Here is a 16589-nt window from a genome sequence, read left to right as displayed (position 1 = left end):
TACAAAAGATTAAGGGACAGCCGTTATGTATACTTAGGTGGTATTTCATATATTTGTTAATGTCACCATATACTAATTGATATGAATTAAAACAAAAAAAGATAAAATGAGATTTGTAAAATAAACAAAAATATATATTTCTTCAATAATATCCGTGTATTATTGATATGTTCATAGTTTGTAATAAGTGGTTACGTTTATGTATTATACCTAGAATATCTTTTGCCACATGTCAATTTAACTTGCTATAGTCTTTTTACCTAATGTGTATCCTCCGTGTGATTGCAATGGACCCATACTGAGGCATGGTGGCCGGCAGGGTCGAGGAGTAATTTTTCATGAGGCAGAAGCGGCAGGCCTGCACAGCAAGTGGAGCGCTTCAATATAATTCTGGGACCCTGAGCCTTGGAGTGCGCAGCAACGGCCGAGAGACATTTAGGACCTGCTTGGGCTGGGGGACGCTTTGTTTGCAAATCGAGCAGCACAAACAAGGCACGACCCAAGTATGTTCCTGCCTAATATCCAATACTGCCCTTAGAATAGGAGGAGGAGGAGGTAAGGGAGAGCCGTATGCTACTAAAGATGCACTTTGCCCAACTCAAGGATCACTGTACCCACACCTGAACTGTTTTGCACTCTATCCATTGCCCTCTCCCAGATTGATGAAGGGTCAGTAGATCAGGAAACTCGACAGGCCGGCAGGGGTTAGTAACATCCCCTGAGCAGGTGGCGGCGAGTACTGGAGCTGGTCCTTGGATGCTCAAACATAGCTGGAATACCGCAGTTTGAAAAATGTCAAGTGGGAAATGCCCTAAAACGCTAACGCAGAGCAAACTCGCCAAATTTGCCTGGTCGAAGACAGGTAAGGATGAGGGCGCAGCATCTCAAGGGCTCTCGGGTAATCAGCAACACCTGCCACAGCAACAAGAACTGGCACTTCAAGATATTATGGCGGCCATTACGGGAGTACGGACCTCCCTCGAGACTCGTATTGACACTGAATATTGAGGTCTCCCTCATACGAGCTGACCTAAGGAAGCTGGACTCCAGAGTGAAGGAAATAGAAGATGTCACAACAGTTTTGAACTCAGACACTGCCCTGCTAAAACAACAAGTGTGCCAAATACAAGACTGACAGGCCAAAATGGAAGGGATGTTCGATGAGTATGAAGGTAGGGCACGTAGGAACAATATACAAATCCTGGGAGTTCCGGAGCAAGCAAAAGGACCTACAGTAGATTTATTTGTTGAGGAGCTGATCCAGAAAAAACTACAGCCTAAACGACTGTCCAACTACTTCTCCATTGAATGCGCTCATCGTGTCCCCGGGGGTACGCCTAAGCCAGGAGCCCCTCCGCGGCTGATCATAGCACGAGTCTTCAATTTCAGAGATCGTGACATCATACTTCGAACTGCGCTGGCCAACCCGCCGCTTAAATTGGAGGACAGACAGATTACATTCTTTCCGGACTTCACCACAAAAGTCCAGGCTCAGCGGCGCAGTTTTCTGGCAGTCAAGCGAGCATTGCGCGAAAAGCAAATAAAGTACGCTATGCTCTTCCCGGCGAAACTCCGCATTGAATCAGAGGGCAAGACGTCGTTTTTTTCCTCTCTTGAGGAAGCCTGGGAATGGCTAGAAGGCTGGCGCCGAGTGGAGAAATCGAATAAAGACCGAAATGGAAGGCCCTGTACTAACAGGCATGACAATAACGCCAAGCAACGAAGCGAGCCTGTCCGGAGTGAGACGGATTCTACATCACGCAACTGAGAGGGGGAGCCAGAGGGGCTGGTAATCACGTATAGAGACTCCAAGGTAAAACAGCGGCTTAAATAGCCGGAGGGGGGTATTCTCAATTGTATTGTTGCGGGCGTTTGGGATTTGGCTCAGATAGGCCTGGGGTGGACAACCTGTTATATAACACTGCAAAACCAGGAGCTCCACAGGAGGTCGGAACCTATTCCCATTATCTAGTATGCCGTGAAATTAACCTTAAATAGGGCGGGGAGGGCGAGGCTGCAGACCAAGTTCCTCTCAAATAGGAGGGAGGGGGAGACAGGCACTCTGTCTTGTTGTAGAGTGGGTAGTTTGAAATCCACTGGCAGGGGGGCAGGGAGGGGGGGGCACTGGGAGGGGAGTAGTGTTGTTCCGGTTATTTTAATTGTTCATTTTCATATCACAAAGTATCAAGTATCAGACTTTCGTCAGGTTGAATACGGAATGTTGAGACGCAGTGGATACACCTCTCGACGTATCCACAGACCTTCTCCTTATTTTTCCACAAAATCTACAATGGGGAGTACGGAAAAAACATCATTATCCATTCTGACATGGAATGTAAATGGGCTGGGGGACAAAATTAAGCGTGGAGTGATGTTACAATACCTTAAGAGACAGGTCCCAGATTTGGTTTTAGTGCAGGAAACATGCTTAGTTGTCAATACCTGCAGGGCCCTTAATCGATGGGGATATAAACTCCTGGTCCATTCAGGGCTTGCCTCAGGTTCGAGGGGCACCGGAATCCTCGTGCAGAGAAGCCTTGCACTCACTCTCATCCGTACATGGGCAGATCCCCAGGGGAGGTTTGCAGTATTGGAGGCCAGTTGGGAGGGGAAGTCGCTTAATGTGGTATCTGTATATCTCCCCCCTGCGCTGGGCAAGGAGGCGCTTGGTGACAATTCTGATAGATCTCCCCATGGGCACTCTAGGTATGGGAGGGGACTTCAATATGGCCAGGAATGACTTAAAGGATAGACATCCACGGCGACCCTTAGCACGCCCGAATACTCAAATGGAGGAGTTCACATGGGTCGTGGGGCTAACAGATATATGTCGAGCCTTACAGCCAGATATGACATACTATACCTACTACTCCAATGCACACAGGAGCATGTCCCGCATAGACTATTTCCTTGCACACCTAGCTGACCTCGGACGTTTTGGACGTCCACGTGGTCTGCCGAGGGGCAATTCGGATCACTCCCCAGTGTGGATCGAGCTCACATACAATTGAAAAAGGCAACAACACACCATTGTCCTAAATCCCTGGTTGCTTAAAGTTCCAGACATAAGGGAGAACCTGCTCACACAAACAGATCACTACTTCACTGACAATGTCGGATCAGTGGAATCAGCTCAGATAATATGGGAAGCATACAAGGTGGTGTAGAAAGGGCACGTTCTTGCGCTAAAAGTGGGGTATATAAGAAAACAGAACCAACAGCTATCACACCTTGAAAGTGAACTCCAGCAGCTGGAGGCGGAAAATACCGCCTCACCCAATGAGGCCACCATATACCACTTAACTATCAAACAGCTAGAATATAAAGCATTGGCGAGAGAGAAGACCCGGGCTCGACTATTGCGGACACAACATATGGTATATGAGCTGGGAGACAGAGCCGTGAAAATGCATGCTTGGCTGGAGAGGAGGGAACAGGGAGAGCGCTTGGTACCCAAACTGTCCATCAAAGGGGCAGAGCAAATCTTGGATCCACAAGATATTGCGGAAGCATTTGCTGACCATTTAGAGGCGGTCTATACCTCCTCCACTACCTATACGGCTGAGGACTCCCGGCAATTGTTAACAGACATACGCCTACCGACCTTATTGGAGGAAGACAGCAAGGTACTAGAAGCAGATCTTAAAGAAGAAGAAATTTGCAAAGCCATATATAGTATCCAATCGGGGAAGGCAATGGGGCCCAATGGTGTCCCTATTGAATTCCTTAAATCCACGGTCCTGCGGGTTGCGCCTCACCTTAAAAACATGTACAATGAAAGCTTTGAGCAAGGAATCCTGCCAGAAGGCCAACGTCTGGCGTCTATTGTACTCATTCCAAAGCCAGGAAAACCGGCTGTTAGCTGCGGCTCATATCGACCGATTTCTTTAATTAATGTTCAGGCTAAAGTTCGGGCAAAGCTCCTGGCTTCTAGGTTGGTGTCGCTCATCTCACCCCTAGTCCATGCTGACCAATCAGGTTTTATGCCAGGGCAGAACACGGCACTGAATATCCATCGAATCCATAATGTCTTGGGGCGTCAACAATATATAGACGAAGATGCAGTGGTTCTTTCCCTGGATGCCTCCATGGCATTCGACTCAATTGAATGGCCTTATCTTTTCGAAGTGTTGGGACGCTTGGGGTTCGGTCTGCGATTTCAGGGTTGGGTAAGACTACTCTACACAGAGTTGAGGGGGCAAGTCAGGGTTAATAACCGAACGTCCCGAATATTTAAACTAGGTAGAGGCACCAGACAGGGTTGCCCCCTGTCCCCCCTGCTTTTCTCCTTGATACTGGAACCACTAGCGTCTTGGGTGAGAGAGGACGTAGTACTCAGAGGGCTGAAATGGACGGCAGGAAATGAAGACAGAATATCACTCTATGCGGACGACATTCTGATATATCTAGCGTCCCCCTATGCTTCAATACAGAGACTTTTAAATATTTTTACAAATTTTGGCAAGTATGCCGGCTATGCCATCAACTGGACTGAATCGGTGCGGTTTGTTCTTCGGGGTCCAATTCCCAGGCTTCCCTCGGGATGCGAGATTGAGCTAGCCAATGACGGATTTGCTATCTTGGAGTGTTTATTACCCCTGACTCCCAACTTTTCTATGAGAAAAACCTAGCTGTCCCTTTAGATCGACTGCGCAATGATGTTAAACATTGGTGAACGCTGCCACTTTCGTTGCTAGGCCGAGCTGCCCTGTTTAAGATGCTTGCTCTCCCGCGATTTTTATTTATCCTTCAAAACTGCCCTTACAAGATTCCAGACTCTTATTTTAACAGCATTGAAAGCGAGGTCCGCTCACTACTGTGGAATGGAGGTGCGCCTTGCATAGCAATGCACAAACTAAGAGGTGGTACGACGGGGGGATTGCACTTCCAGATATACGGCTCTATTACTGGCAATAAATCACAGGTTATACCATTTATACCATTCTCCAACTGATCATGCGTACATGTTAGACAGATATCAGATGGGACGTGAGGGATATTTGGGAGCTCTGTACACAAAGCCCCCGGAAAGGAAGGTATCTGGTCCCTATGGTGCGGACAGTGGAAATTTGGCATCAGGCGACTAAACGTCTTGGTTGGACCGGAGTGCTAACTCAGACCACACCCTTGTGGTCCTCTTAAAAATTGGGGCTCCTATGTCATCACTCAGGCTTTGATAAGTGGGATAGAATCGGACTCTCCACTATAGGTGACCTACAGTAAAAATACAACCTAGCTCCAGGAGAGATTTTTCGCTATTTACAGATCTGCCATGGACTCACACTAGCGCTTCCAGACATGGGCAGCGTGCCAGAATCACCCCACTTGGAAGACCGGCTGCTTTCTGAACCCATCCCAGACAAAGCCATCTCCCTAACCTATTGCAAATTATGTAACAACCTGCCAGATCCCTTTTGAGGTCTCCGAGAGCAGTGGCAAGCCGATATTGGAGACATCGATGACGAAGACTGGCAAACGGCGCTGATGTTCCCAAGAGAAGCAGCCATTACTCTTTGTTTCTGCCTCATCCAACTAAAAATCTTACAAAGAACATACCTAACAGGGGTGACTTTAGCAAGAATGGGTGCTCGACAAGACACGCAATGTCTGCACGGCTGTCATCGAGAAGCAACCTTCTATCACACTATATGGGACTGTCCGCAAATATGACCTATATGGGAAAGGGCCACAACACACATGCAAGAGGCTATAGGGAAACAAGTATCCCTAACACCACCACTGGTGCTCCTTAACATTTGGGAAGCAACTGATCTCACAGAAGTGGAACAGCAATTAGCAACTCTCGGATACACCTTAATTAAAAGAGCAATCGCAATGAAATGGAGGGCAGCGGAAAGACCTTCAATTAAGGTTTGGGCAGCTGAACTCGACAAATGTATGATTGCAGAAAAAGAAGTATACAAGTCTAGAGGTTGTCCCAAGAAATTAGATGAAAAAATGGAGCAGGTGGAATGCACATAGAGGGGGCCTATGTATATCCCCGACCGTAGAGATGGAAATGTCAAGAAATATGGGCACTCAACTGAAATGATTTATTGATTTACTAGGTACTGTAATAACCCGCTGTAACCTGACTGAAATGTATGCATACCAATGTTGTGATTATTTAAAGTTTGAAAATCAATAAAGAAATCTTGAAGAAGAAGAAAAAATGACTTTCTCACAAAAACGTTGTTTTCCGTCAATGGGGTCATCCATCAATCGGGTTTGTGTGTTACTAGGAAAATGGTTTAATACCTACAATGGCTTTGGATGCATGATGTTGCCGGGTATGTATGTATGTCCCTGCCGCTTACTTGGTGCCCAAGCACCACAAGTAGTATGCATGTAGTTCTACCACAGACAATTGGCATCAGTAGTGCCAGAAGTGTTAAAATTGTGTTGAGGTAAGAGGGAGTACGGCTAGAAAAAAAATGTGCAAAGCTAATAAGAAAAAAATTAAAAATGGATGAGAAAAGAAAAATCACCAGCCTCATGTCACCTTTAGGTAAGCACAAAATAGACTACTAAAGCATCAGCACCATTTGCCATATTACGTTCTTGCTTTGTGATTTTGAGCAATGATGTTATGTTTATCCACATTATCAACTGGGTACCCCAGCACCTGCGAACCAAAATTGCTGAAAAAAGTTCTAGATCCAGCCAACGCCTGGCAATGATCCATGATGATTAATCTGTTGGTAACAGTATTCATTAGAAATTAGTTTTTTCTAAAAAATATCAGTGTCAAACCAGAAGCACGACTTTTAGACTGTTCCTGAAAAGCTGCACACATTCCATATGTGCAACACAAAGATAGTTTTCTTCTCTTCACAGACCTTGCGCAGCAGGGGTTGGCCACTAGCAGAGATGTTATAACCAAAGTTGAACACGATTTTACTTTAACCCTATTTTTTCATGTGAAGAAAATATATATATATATATATATATATATATATATATATATATATATATATATATATATATATATATATATATATATATGTTTGTATGGATATTTTTGCATTTGGAGAAGCGGCGGGGCAACAAAATGCAATGGAAAGAGATGCTTCCTCAGAACATATCTTCATAACTGTGCCGATGCCATGGTGAAAAGATGGCAGAGAGACAAGCAGGAATGGGTGCTAGCGGAAGAGATCCGCCTCAAGCAGGTCGCATGGATGACAGGGTGGAAGAGGACCGCAGGGACTGGGTGAATATGCTCTGACAATTGGCAGGGCACGGGGAACGGGTAATTGGTTAGGGCTCCCTGGATGGGGAGTGACAAGAGAGAAGTAGTAATGAAAATGACTGCTCCCACATCACATGGAACACGTAAATAGGCAACTCAGAGGGAGGACGTGGGAGTAAGAGACTGATAAGTTCTCCGGGGGGGAATTACACTCGTAGTGGGCTGACTCATGTTATGCTTGGTGGAGGGTGTTGTTGTTTACTGAATGTTTGTTATAAGTTGTTACTGTACGACGGACATGATGCACATGTGTAAGAGATGGTCATATATGGTACTGACACTGACCAGCACTGCGGGATGTGCTAGCCCCCTATTGCACAACGGTATCCTTATATTACTATATTACATGCATTTGTAACGATGATGAATATGCTTCTGACTTTTGAAAACATCAATAAAAACAGAGTTTAAAAAACAAAACTATGGGTGTGGGAGCAGCAACTATCCTAGTGTGTTCTAAACCCCTTATGTAAATATCAAGTGGACTTGCCTTCGTCCTTGGGTTTGGAATTTTCGATCCACGACACAAGAGATACAGTCACCGTTCCCAATTCAAACTATCCTTTCACGGAGTCGATGTTCAAACACAGAAGTTTAATTTTCTTCTCAGTAGAAAACTGTGTTTTTGAGCATTTGTATGAATCACACTTCTCAAAAAGCCTCAAAGTACCACCCATATGGTTAAGAGCTCCCAACTTTGAAAGCCATTAGAAAAACATTTGATTGATGATCCTTTTGCAAAATGTGAACAGGACTTGTATGTCTTAAAGATCTTGTGGAAGGGAATTACAGAGGCTAGATCATGCAATACTAATCTTCTGGTGCTAATGAAGACCACCTCAAAAGAAGGGATCTCATTTTGTAAGAGGAATTGAACAGCCTTTTATTTGGAGTAGAAAGAGATAATACCCAAAAGGTAATAATTTAATTGTGGGCTTTTTATTATTCTACCCATAAATATGGAACTATAACAGACACTGGTCTTCAGTAGATAAACAAAGTTTAGATTAGTAAAATTAAAGGTGGATAAAAGTCGTGTCATAAAGAGAAAATGAACGAGATGCACTGAACAAAGACATAAGCAAATCCACCCTACACTGAACAAACATATTAGCCAATCTCTCCCTCCTCCTTGCAATGATGATTGGAAAAATAGGAAAAGTAAAATAGTGACTGTGGCTGGACCAGTCTCTTACCATGATTAAGCACTCTGTTTAACATTTCAAAATGCTGTTTGAAGCTATTCAAAATCCAACAATGGACAATTTAAAATAAGCATTCAGCATTTTTGTTAACCATCAAACAAAATTTGTAAATCTCCCCAAAAATTATTTTATCCAAGTATTCAGAAAGCTGTGCCCTTTTAATGCTCTGTTTACCTCTCTCATGTAACCACGAATCCTGCTTTCACAGTTGTACGTCATGTAGGCGGATTTGTTCTTAAATCGGGTGCCAATACCTGTGATTAAACACAAATTCCTTCAGTATTTTACAAAGAATCATTTATTGCCATGGTTTGGTGAAGATACTACAATTTGTAGAATGAAGTAAATGAAATAAGGACATCTGATTAATAAGGGTCAATGGGAGAAAAGCTATATTAGCAAAACATTTGTCCCTGACTAAAGCTAGCAGTGTTTCCAGCCTTCATGGAGCAAGAGGTAAGGGACCACAAAATGAAGAGCATGACACAGAATGGAAGTACGCAAGAAAGGATTAAAGAGCAAAATGGAGGAAAAGGCCAAACAGGGCAAACCCATGGGCCTGGATGGGAGGCTGCAAAAACAAGCATAAAGGAGTGCAGGCTTGTTGATGCGTAGAGGCATACACTGAGCAGAGGTTTAAGGAAGGGAGGAAAGGACATCCTCAAGTGGGTAAGGGCATGGGACTGCCAGAAGAAGAGCCATGAAGATCAGGGAAAAAAGCCCGTGAGGCGTATATCAGAAGGTCTGTGGGATTGAAAAATTTAGATAGGAGGATCAAACAAGATCAAAAAGGGACTTAAGCCTGCAGGAGTCAGGCCAGATGGACCCAGAGAAGGGAAGCTGCAGAAAGAAAGGTCAAAAACTAAAGTGGAGGAAGGAGTCCTGAGGGGAACAGGCCAGACTATAGCAGGTACAAAAGGGGATGGTGATGGACGGAGCATCAGAACCAATCAAACACTCACACCCAGTCAACAGATCTGGGTTTGATCCATCACCGATCTTTAGCCCACTCTGCCACCCCAGTTCAGACAAGGCCATATGCAAATCAGTCTGACCCTGTGCCTCATGGGAACAGTCCAGCCCGAACTGCCAAGCCGTGCCTTCCCTGGACCGGAAACAAGCTTCCTAGTACCGGTTTCTGGCATTTCAGCCGTCTTCAGCCAGGCTTGCTTGAATCCTTTGGATTCAAGCAAGCCTGGCTGAAGTTCTGATGCTCCGTCCATCACCAGACTGAGTCAGACTGATTTGCATATGGCCTTGTCTGAACTGGGGTGGCGTGGTGAGCAAAATAACGATGGATTAAACCCAGATCTGTGACTGGGGGTGAATGTTTTGCCAATGTGCAACATTCCGTCCATCATCTTGTGTGTTTTGCTAATCTTTAAAAAAACAGGACCAGAAGCTGAAGGGAAGACATACAGTGAAGGCCAGCTTCTGCCATAGATGTAGAAGCAGGTACAAGTTTGTCTTGTAGGGTAGAGTGGGGAGAATTGAAGCTGCAAGGCAATGGCCCATAGGGGACAGAGAAGGGACAGCAAAAAGGAGGGTCAAGGAAATTAAAGGAAAAATCGAAGCATACAACTGTAGGTAACAATACAGAACTGCATGTAATTCAATCTTTTGTCACTTTGATAGTATTTTCTATGGTCACCTTTTTAATTGGGGACTATTTTATTATATTGTATTTTTTTCATGAAAAATGAAATTTGGTTACTTTTAACCTTTTACAGGATACAAACGTACCTATTTTTTCTACTGTGCTGCTCCTTTCTATAGAAAGGTTTAGCACAGTTGTAGTTATGTGCAAAGATATATTTATATTTTGTAAAACGCTCTGAGATCCCATGTGTAGCAGGGACTAAGAAATGTTTAAGACTACTGAGGATTTTGGGAGGTGGGAAGGTAGGGAAATTTGCATTGTTAATGTTTATGTTCCTAACGCAGATTGCCCGGATTTTTTCCCCGTCAGTTCTGAAATCAGCGACACCATACATGGGTGCAGAGCTTATTCTCCTTGGAGATTTTAACTGCATCTTTGATGCGGAATTGGAATACCAAGCACCGCATGTGGAGATCTCTGGCCACTATCCTGCAAGGTATGCAGTTAAGAGGTGATAGCGGGCCCGTAACCCAACAAAGCGAGAGTTCTCCTGTTACACCCCTGCTGCTAACACATTCACTCGAATTGATCACTGCTGCCTATCATCGGGTCTGTTTGCCTCTCCAGGGGCTGTCTTCTATTTAACTAAGTATATCTCTGACCATGCTCCGTTGTTGTTAACTTTAAGAAGCGGGTCGACCGGCCATTCCACTGTGGCGGCTGAGGCACTCACGGACCCCCCATATGCACAGACGGTGACGGAGGCCTTGGAACATTATTTTAGGGAGAACTGGGGCTAGACAGCCAATAGGTCCACAGAGTGGGAGGCCATGAAGGTGGTCATAAGGGAAATATGTATGCGGACCACATACGGGGTCCAACACCAGCTCAGTGGAGATATCACAACCTGAGAAGCACAATTAAAAACCCTGGATGATGATCTTCATAAAGCGCCCGTGGACTCGGACTAATGGACGCGGGTTCGCGGACAGTTACTTTAGGCCTGGACTAGATTAGAGAAACATCAATATACTACCTATAGAAAAAAGTTGCACATGGAGGGGGATAGGACAGGAGCGCTCTTGGCACGACTACTCAGGTCAGAGACGGAACATGCACCCACTCTGCAGCTTGAAAATAACGATGGGAATGTGGTATACACGCAGGACGCGAATCTTAAAGAATTCGCGGCTCACCTGCGGCATACATGAACAACTGTTACTCAGGCTGGGCTGCACGCACTACAGGATTTTTTTTCTGGGATAGCGCTCGCGACACTGGGGGAGGAGGAGGCTGAGACCCTAGGGGCACCAATATCCAAAGAGGAATTACAAGTAATAATTAAGAAGCTGAAGTTAGAGAAGTGTCCTGGGAGCAACGGACTGCCGGTGGAGTTTTATAAAACATTTGCTCCGCAGCTGGTCGACCACCTCTTAGATGTGTTTAACCAAGATCTGACCCCGGGGGAAATCCCTAACACCATGATGGAGGCATTCGTGTCTATGATTCCTAAGCCAGACGGGGACCCCTATCCCCAGTCTCTTACAGGCCCATCGCTCTCCTGAATACTGACGAAAAGATATTGAGTGGCATGTTGGTGGCGTGTCTTATGCCATATGTGGCCCGATTGGTCCACCCGGACCAGCCTGGCTTAGTTCCTGGATGAAACACCACACACAATCTGAGTAGTCTTGCACACATATCGCATGCACCTATGGGCCCTATGTCTCCTGGATATTCTGCAAGGTTTCGACTCAGTCGAATGGAACTACATGTGGGAGGTACTTGATATGATGGGACTAGGGGAGAAATATACAGGATGGATGAAATTACTATATACTAGACTAACGGCTAGGGTGCGCCTGCGAAACCAAGTGTCTGACAGGTTTGAGCCCCGGAGGGGTACCCGACAGGGTTGCCCCTTGTCACCACTTCTGTTCGCCCTCACGATGGAGCCCCTGGCGATCACCCTTAGAACTAGGATGCAGAACTGGGGGATTCAGCTAGGAGATACTACACACGTGGTGTCCATGTACGCCAATGATACGCTGGTCTACCTCCGACGTCCTGAGGAATCAATCCCTGTGCTGCTCAAAGCGCTGACTGGCTTTGGGGAGATCTCGGGACCGCGTCTCAACCCAGGGAAGTCTAAGCTTTTCCCTATGGGATGTCTAGCCGAGTGGGGGGAATGTGAATTGCCCCCGGTAAATGTGATCTGGGTTGGAGATGAAGTGCGCTATCTGGGGAATACAGAGGACGACTATCTGGAGCCAGGTCCTTCCTGGACTGGAAACAATCATCCTAGGACCGGTTTCGGGGTTTCACCCCTCTTCAGCCAGGATAGCTTGACAAGACACACAATTGATGGTTGGAATGCAGAACAAACCAAAACATTCACCCCCAGTCAGACGTGAGTCCTGTGCTCTCCATGCCACTGGAATCAAGCTATCCTGGCTGAAGAGGGGTGAAACCCCGAAACCGGTCCTAGGATGATTGTTTCCAGTCCAGGAAGGACCTGGCTTGGCAGTTCGTGCTGGACTGTTCCCATGAGGCACAGGGTCAAGACTGATTTGCATATGGCAGGGTTCAAACTGGAATGGCATGATGAGAAAAAGAAACGATGGATTTAGGCCCAGATCTCTGTACTGGGGTGAATGTATGGCATTGTTCTGCATTCTGTCCATCAATTTTTATTTTTGCTTTAGATAATACAGCACTTTTTCATTTCCTTTGGCCGACTTGCAGCGGTTTTATTACAGTGCTGAGGTGCGCTTGTGCGAAGCCACATCTGTTGGTTCTCCCACCCCCCACCCCTCCGGCTGGAGGTCAGCTGGTTGTAACAAACCTTGCCCCATGACACTCTAATTCCACCTTACTTAGCTTTGGTGGCCTTGAAGTGGCTTGACGTGCAGTCCAGTGCTGGCTAAGTAGCAGAGGAGGGCATTGTCAGCACCCCTTCCTTGCCATCACTGAGGGGCTATTTTTATGGCCCAGGGGCACTTCTGTTATTGATAGTCAGTGAGAGTGAGTCAGTGAGAGTGAGTCAGTGAGAGTGAGTCAGTGAGAGTGAGTCAGTGAGAGTGAGTCAGTGAGAGTGAGTCAGTGAGAGTGAGTCAGTGAGAGTGAGTCAGTGAGAGTGAGTCAGTGAGAGTGAGTCAGTGAGAGTGAGTCAGTGAGAGTGAGTCAGTGAGAGTGAGTCAGTGAGAGTGAGTCAGTGAGAGTGAGTCAGTGAGAGTGAGTCAGTGAGAGTGAGTCAGTGAGAGTGAGTCAGTGAGAGTGAGTCAGTGAGAGTGAGTCAGTGAGAGTGAGTCAGTGAGAGTGAGTCAGTGAGAGTGAGTCAGTGAGAGTGAGTCAGTGAGAGTGAGTCAGTGAGAGTGAGTCAGTGAGAGTGAGTCAGTGAGAGTGAGTCAGTGAGAGTGAGTCAGTGAGAGTGAGTCAGTGAGAGTGAGTCAGTGAGAGTGAGTCAGTGAGAGTGAGTCAGTGAGAGTGAGTCAGTGAGAGTGAGTCAGTGAGAGTGAGTCAGTGAGAGTGAGTCAGTGAGAGTGAGTCAGTGAGAGTGAGTCAGTGAGTGAGAGTCAGTGAGAGAGTGACAGTGAGAGTGACAGTGAGAGTGAGTCAGTCACTCAGTGAGGGAGAGTCAGTGAGTGAGTGGGAGAGTCAGTGGGAGAGTCAGTGAGTCAGTCAGTCAGTGAGAGAGAGGTTTGAGAGTCAGTTAGTGAGAGTGGGAGAGTCTGTCAGTGAGAGTGAGTCAGTGATAGTCTGTCAGTAAGAGTGAGTGAATCAGTAAGAGTGAGTGAGTGAGTCAGTAAGAGTGAGTGAGTCAGTAAGAGTGAGTGAGTGAGTCAGTGAGAGTGAGTGAGTCAGTGAGTGTGAGTGAGTCAGTGAGTGTGAGTGAGTCAGTGAGTGTGAGTGAGTCAGTGAGTGTGAGTGAGTCTGTCAGTCAGTGAGAGTGAGTCAGTGAGAGTGAGTCAGTGAGAGTGAGTCAGTGAGAGTGAGTCAGTAAGAGTGAGTCAGTAAGAGTGAGTCAGTAAGAGTGAGTCAGTAAGAGTGAGTCAGTAAGAGTGAGTCAGTAAGAGTGAGTCAGTAAGAGTGAGTCAGTAAGAGTGAGTCAGTAAGAGTGAGTCAGTAAGAGTGAGTCAGTAAGAGTGAGTCAGTAAGAGTGAGTGTCAGTAAGTGAGAGCCAGTGAGTGAGAGCCAGTGAGTGAGAGTGAGCCAGTGAGTGAGAGTGAGCCAGTGAGAGTGAGCCAGTGAGAGTGAGCCAGTGAGAGTGAGCCAGTGAGCCAGTGAGAGTGAGCCAGTGAGAGTGAGCCAGTGAGAGTGAGCCAGTGAGAGTGAGCCAGTGAGAGTGAGCCAGTGAGAGTGAGCCAGTGAGAGTGAGCCAGTGAGAGTGAGCCAGTGAGCCAGTGAGAGTGAGCCAGTGAGAGTGAGCCAGTGAGAGTGAGCCAGTGAGAGTGAGCCAGTGAGAGTGAGCCAGTGAGAGTGAGCCAGTGAGAGTGAGCCAGTGAGAGTGAGCCAGTGAGAGTGAGCCAGTGAGAGTGAGCCAGTGAGAGTGAGTCAGTGAGAGTGAGTCAGTGAGAGTGAGTCAGTGAGAGTGAGTCAGTGAGAGTGAGTCAGTAAGAGTGAGTCAGTAAGAGTGAGTCAGTAAGAGTGAGTCAGTAAGAGTGAGTCAGTAAGAGTGAGTGTCAGTAAGTGAGAGCCAGTGAGTGAGAGTGAGCCAGTGAGTGAGAGTGAGCCAGTGAGTGAGAGTGAGCCAGTGAGAGTGAGCCAGTGAGAGTGAGCCAGTGAGAGTGAGCCAGTGAGAGTGAGCCAGTGAGAGTGAGCCAGTGAGAGTGAGCCAGTGAGAGTGAGCCAGTGAGAGTGAGCCAGTGAGAGTGAGCCAGTGAGAGTGAGCCAGTGAGAGTGAGCCAGTGAGAGTGAGCCAGTGAGCCAGTGAGAGTGAGCCAGTGAGAGTGAGCCAGTGAGAGTGAGCCAGTGAGAGTGAGCCAGTGAGAGTGAGCCAGTGAGAGTGAGCCAGTGAGAGTGAGTCAGTGAGAGTGAGTCAGTGAGAGTGAGCCAGTGAGAGTGAGTCAGTGAGAGTGAGTCAGTGAGAGTGAGTCAGTGAGAGTGAGTCAGTGAGAGTGAGTCAGTGAGAGTGAGTCAGTGAGAGTGAGTCAGTGAGAGTGAGTCAGTGAGAGTGAGTCAGTGAGAGTGAGTCAGTCAGTGAGAGTGAGTCAGTGAGAGTGAGTCAGTCAGTCAGTGAGAGAGAGTGGGTCAGTCAGTGAGAGAGAGTGGGTCAGTCAGTGAGAGAGAGTGGGTCAGTCAGTCAGTGAGAGTGAGAGAGTCAGTGAAAGTCTGTCAGTGAGAGTGAGTGAGTCAGTGAGCGTGAGTCAGTCAGTCAGTGAGAGAGATTCTGTCAGTGAGAGTCAGTCAGTGAGAGTGAGTGAGTCAGTCAGTGAGAGTGAGTCAGTTAGTGAGTGAGAGTGAGTGGGAGAGTCAGTGAGTGAGAGTGAGTGGGAGAGTCAGTGAGTGAGAGTGAGTGGGAGAGTCAGTGAGTGAGAGTCTGTCAGTGAGAGTGAGTGAGTCAGTCAGTCAGTGAGAGTTTTGAGAGTCAGTTAGTGAGAGAGTGGGAGAGTCAGTGAGTGAGAGTGAGTGGGAGAGTCAGTGAGTGAGAGTGAGTGGGAGAGTGTCTGTCAGTGAGAGTGAGTCAGTCAGTGAGAGAGAGTTTTGAGAGTCAGTTAGTGAGAGAGTGGGAGAGTCAGTCAGTGAGAGTGTCAGTGAGAGTGAGTCAGTGAGAGTGAGTCAGTGAGTCTGTCATTGAGAGTCTGTCAGTGAGAGAGAGTCAGTCAGTGAGAGAGGGGGAGAGTCAGTGAGAGTCTGTCAGTGAGAGTGAGTCAGTGAGAGTGAGTCAGTGAGAGTGAGTCAGTGAGAGTGAGTCAGTGAGAGTGAGTCAGTGAGAGTGAGTCAGTGAGAGTGAGTCAGTGAGAGTGAGTCAGTGAGAGTGAGTCAGTGAGAGTGAGTCAGTGAGAGTCAGTCAGTGAGAGTCAGTCAGTGAGAGTGAGTCAGTCAGTGAGAGTCAGTCAGTGAGAGTCAGTCAGTGAGAGTCAGTCAGTGAGAGTCAGTCAGTGAGAGTCAGTCAGTGAGAGTCAGTCAGTGAGAGTCAGTCAGTGAGAGTCAGTCAGTCATTGAGTGAGAGTGAGTCAGTCATTGAGTTAGTCAGTCAGTCAGTGAGAGAGAGTTTTGAGAGTCAGTTAGTGAGAGAGTGGGAGAGTCAGTCAGTGAGTCGGTCAGTGAGAGTTTGTCAGTGAGAGTCTGTCAGTCATTGAGTGAGAGTGAGTGAGTCAGTCATTGAGTGAGAGTGAGAGTGAGTCAGTCAGTCAGTGAGAGAGAGTTTTGAGAGTCAGTTAGTGAGGGAGTGGGAGAGTCAGTCAGTGAGTCTGTCAGTGAGAGTGAGTCAGTGAGAGTCTGTCAGTGAGAGTGAGTGAGTTAGTCTGTCAGTGAGAGTGAGTCAGTCAGTCAGTGAGAGTCAGTCAGTGTCAGTCAGTCAGTCAGTGAG

The 16589-nt window shown here is 46.8% G+C and overlaps 1 protein-coding gene across 2 annotated transcripts in view; it reads right to left on the bottom strand.

Annotated features, from left to right (window-relative positions):
- DFFB (DNA fragmentation factor subunit beta) overlaps positions 1–16589 on the bottom strand; it is a 134548-nt gene that overhangs the window by 53451 nt on the left and 64508 nt on the right. For both annotated transcript variants that reach the window (XM_085608863.1, XM_085608864.1), the window contains exon 4: positions 8632–8711. In XM_085608863.1, coding sequence (XP_085464989.1) covers positions 8632–8711 — 80 coding nt within the window. The remainder of the gene's footprint in view (positions 1–8631; positions 8712–16589) is intronic.

This window comes from Triturus cristatus, chromosome 1_2 (assembly GCF_964204655.1).
Source record: "Triturus cristatus chromosome 1_2, aTriCri1.1, whole genome shotgun sequence".
NCBI lineage: Eukaryota > Metazoa > Chordata > Amphibia > Caudata > Salamandridae > Triturus > Triturus cristatus.
The sequence above is the reverse complement of the archived record's forward strand: the minus strand, read 5'-3'. Positions and strand labels throughout refer to the sequence as shown.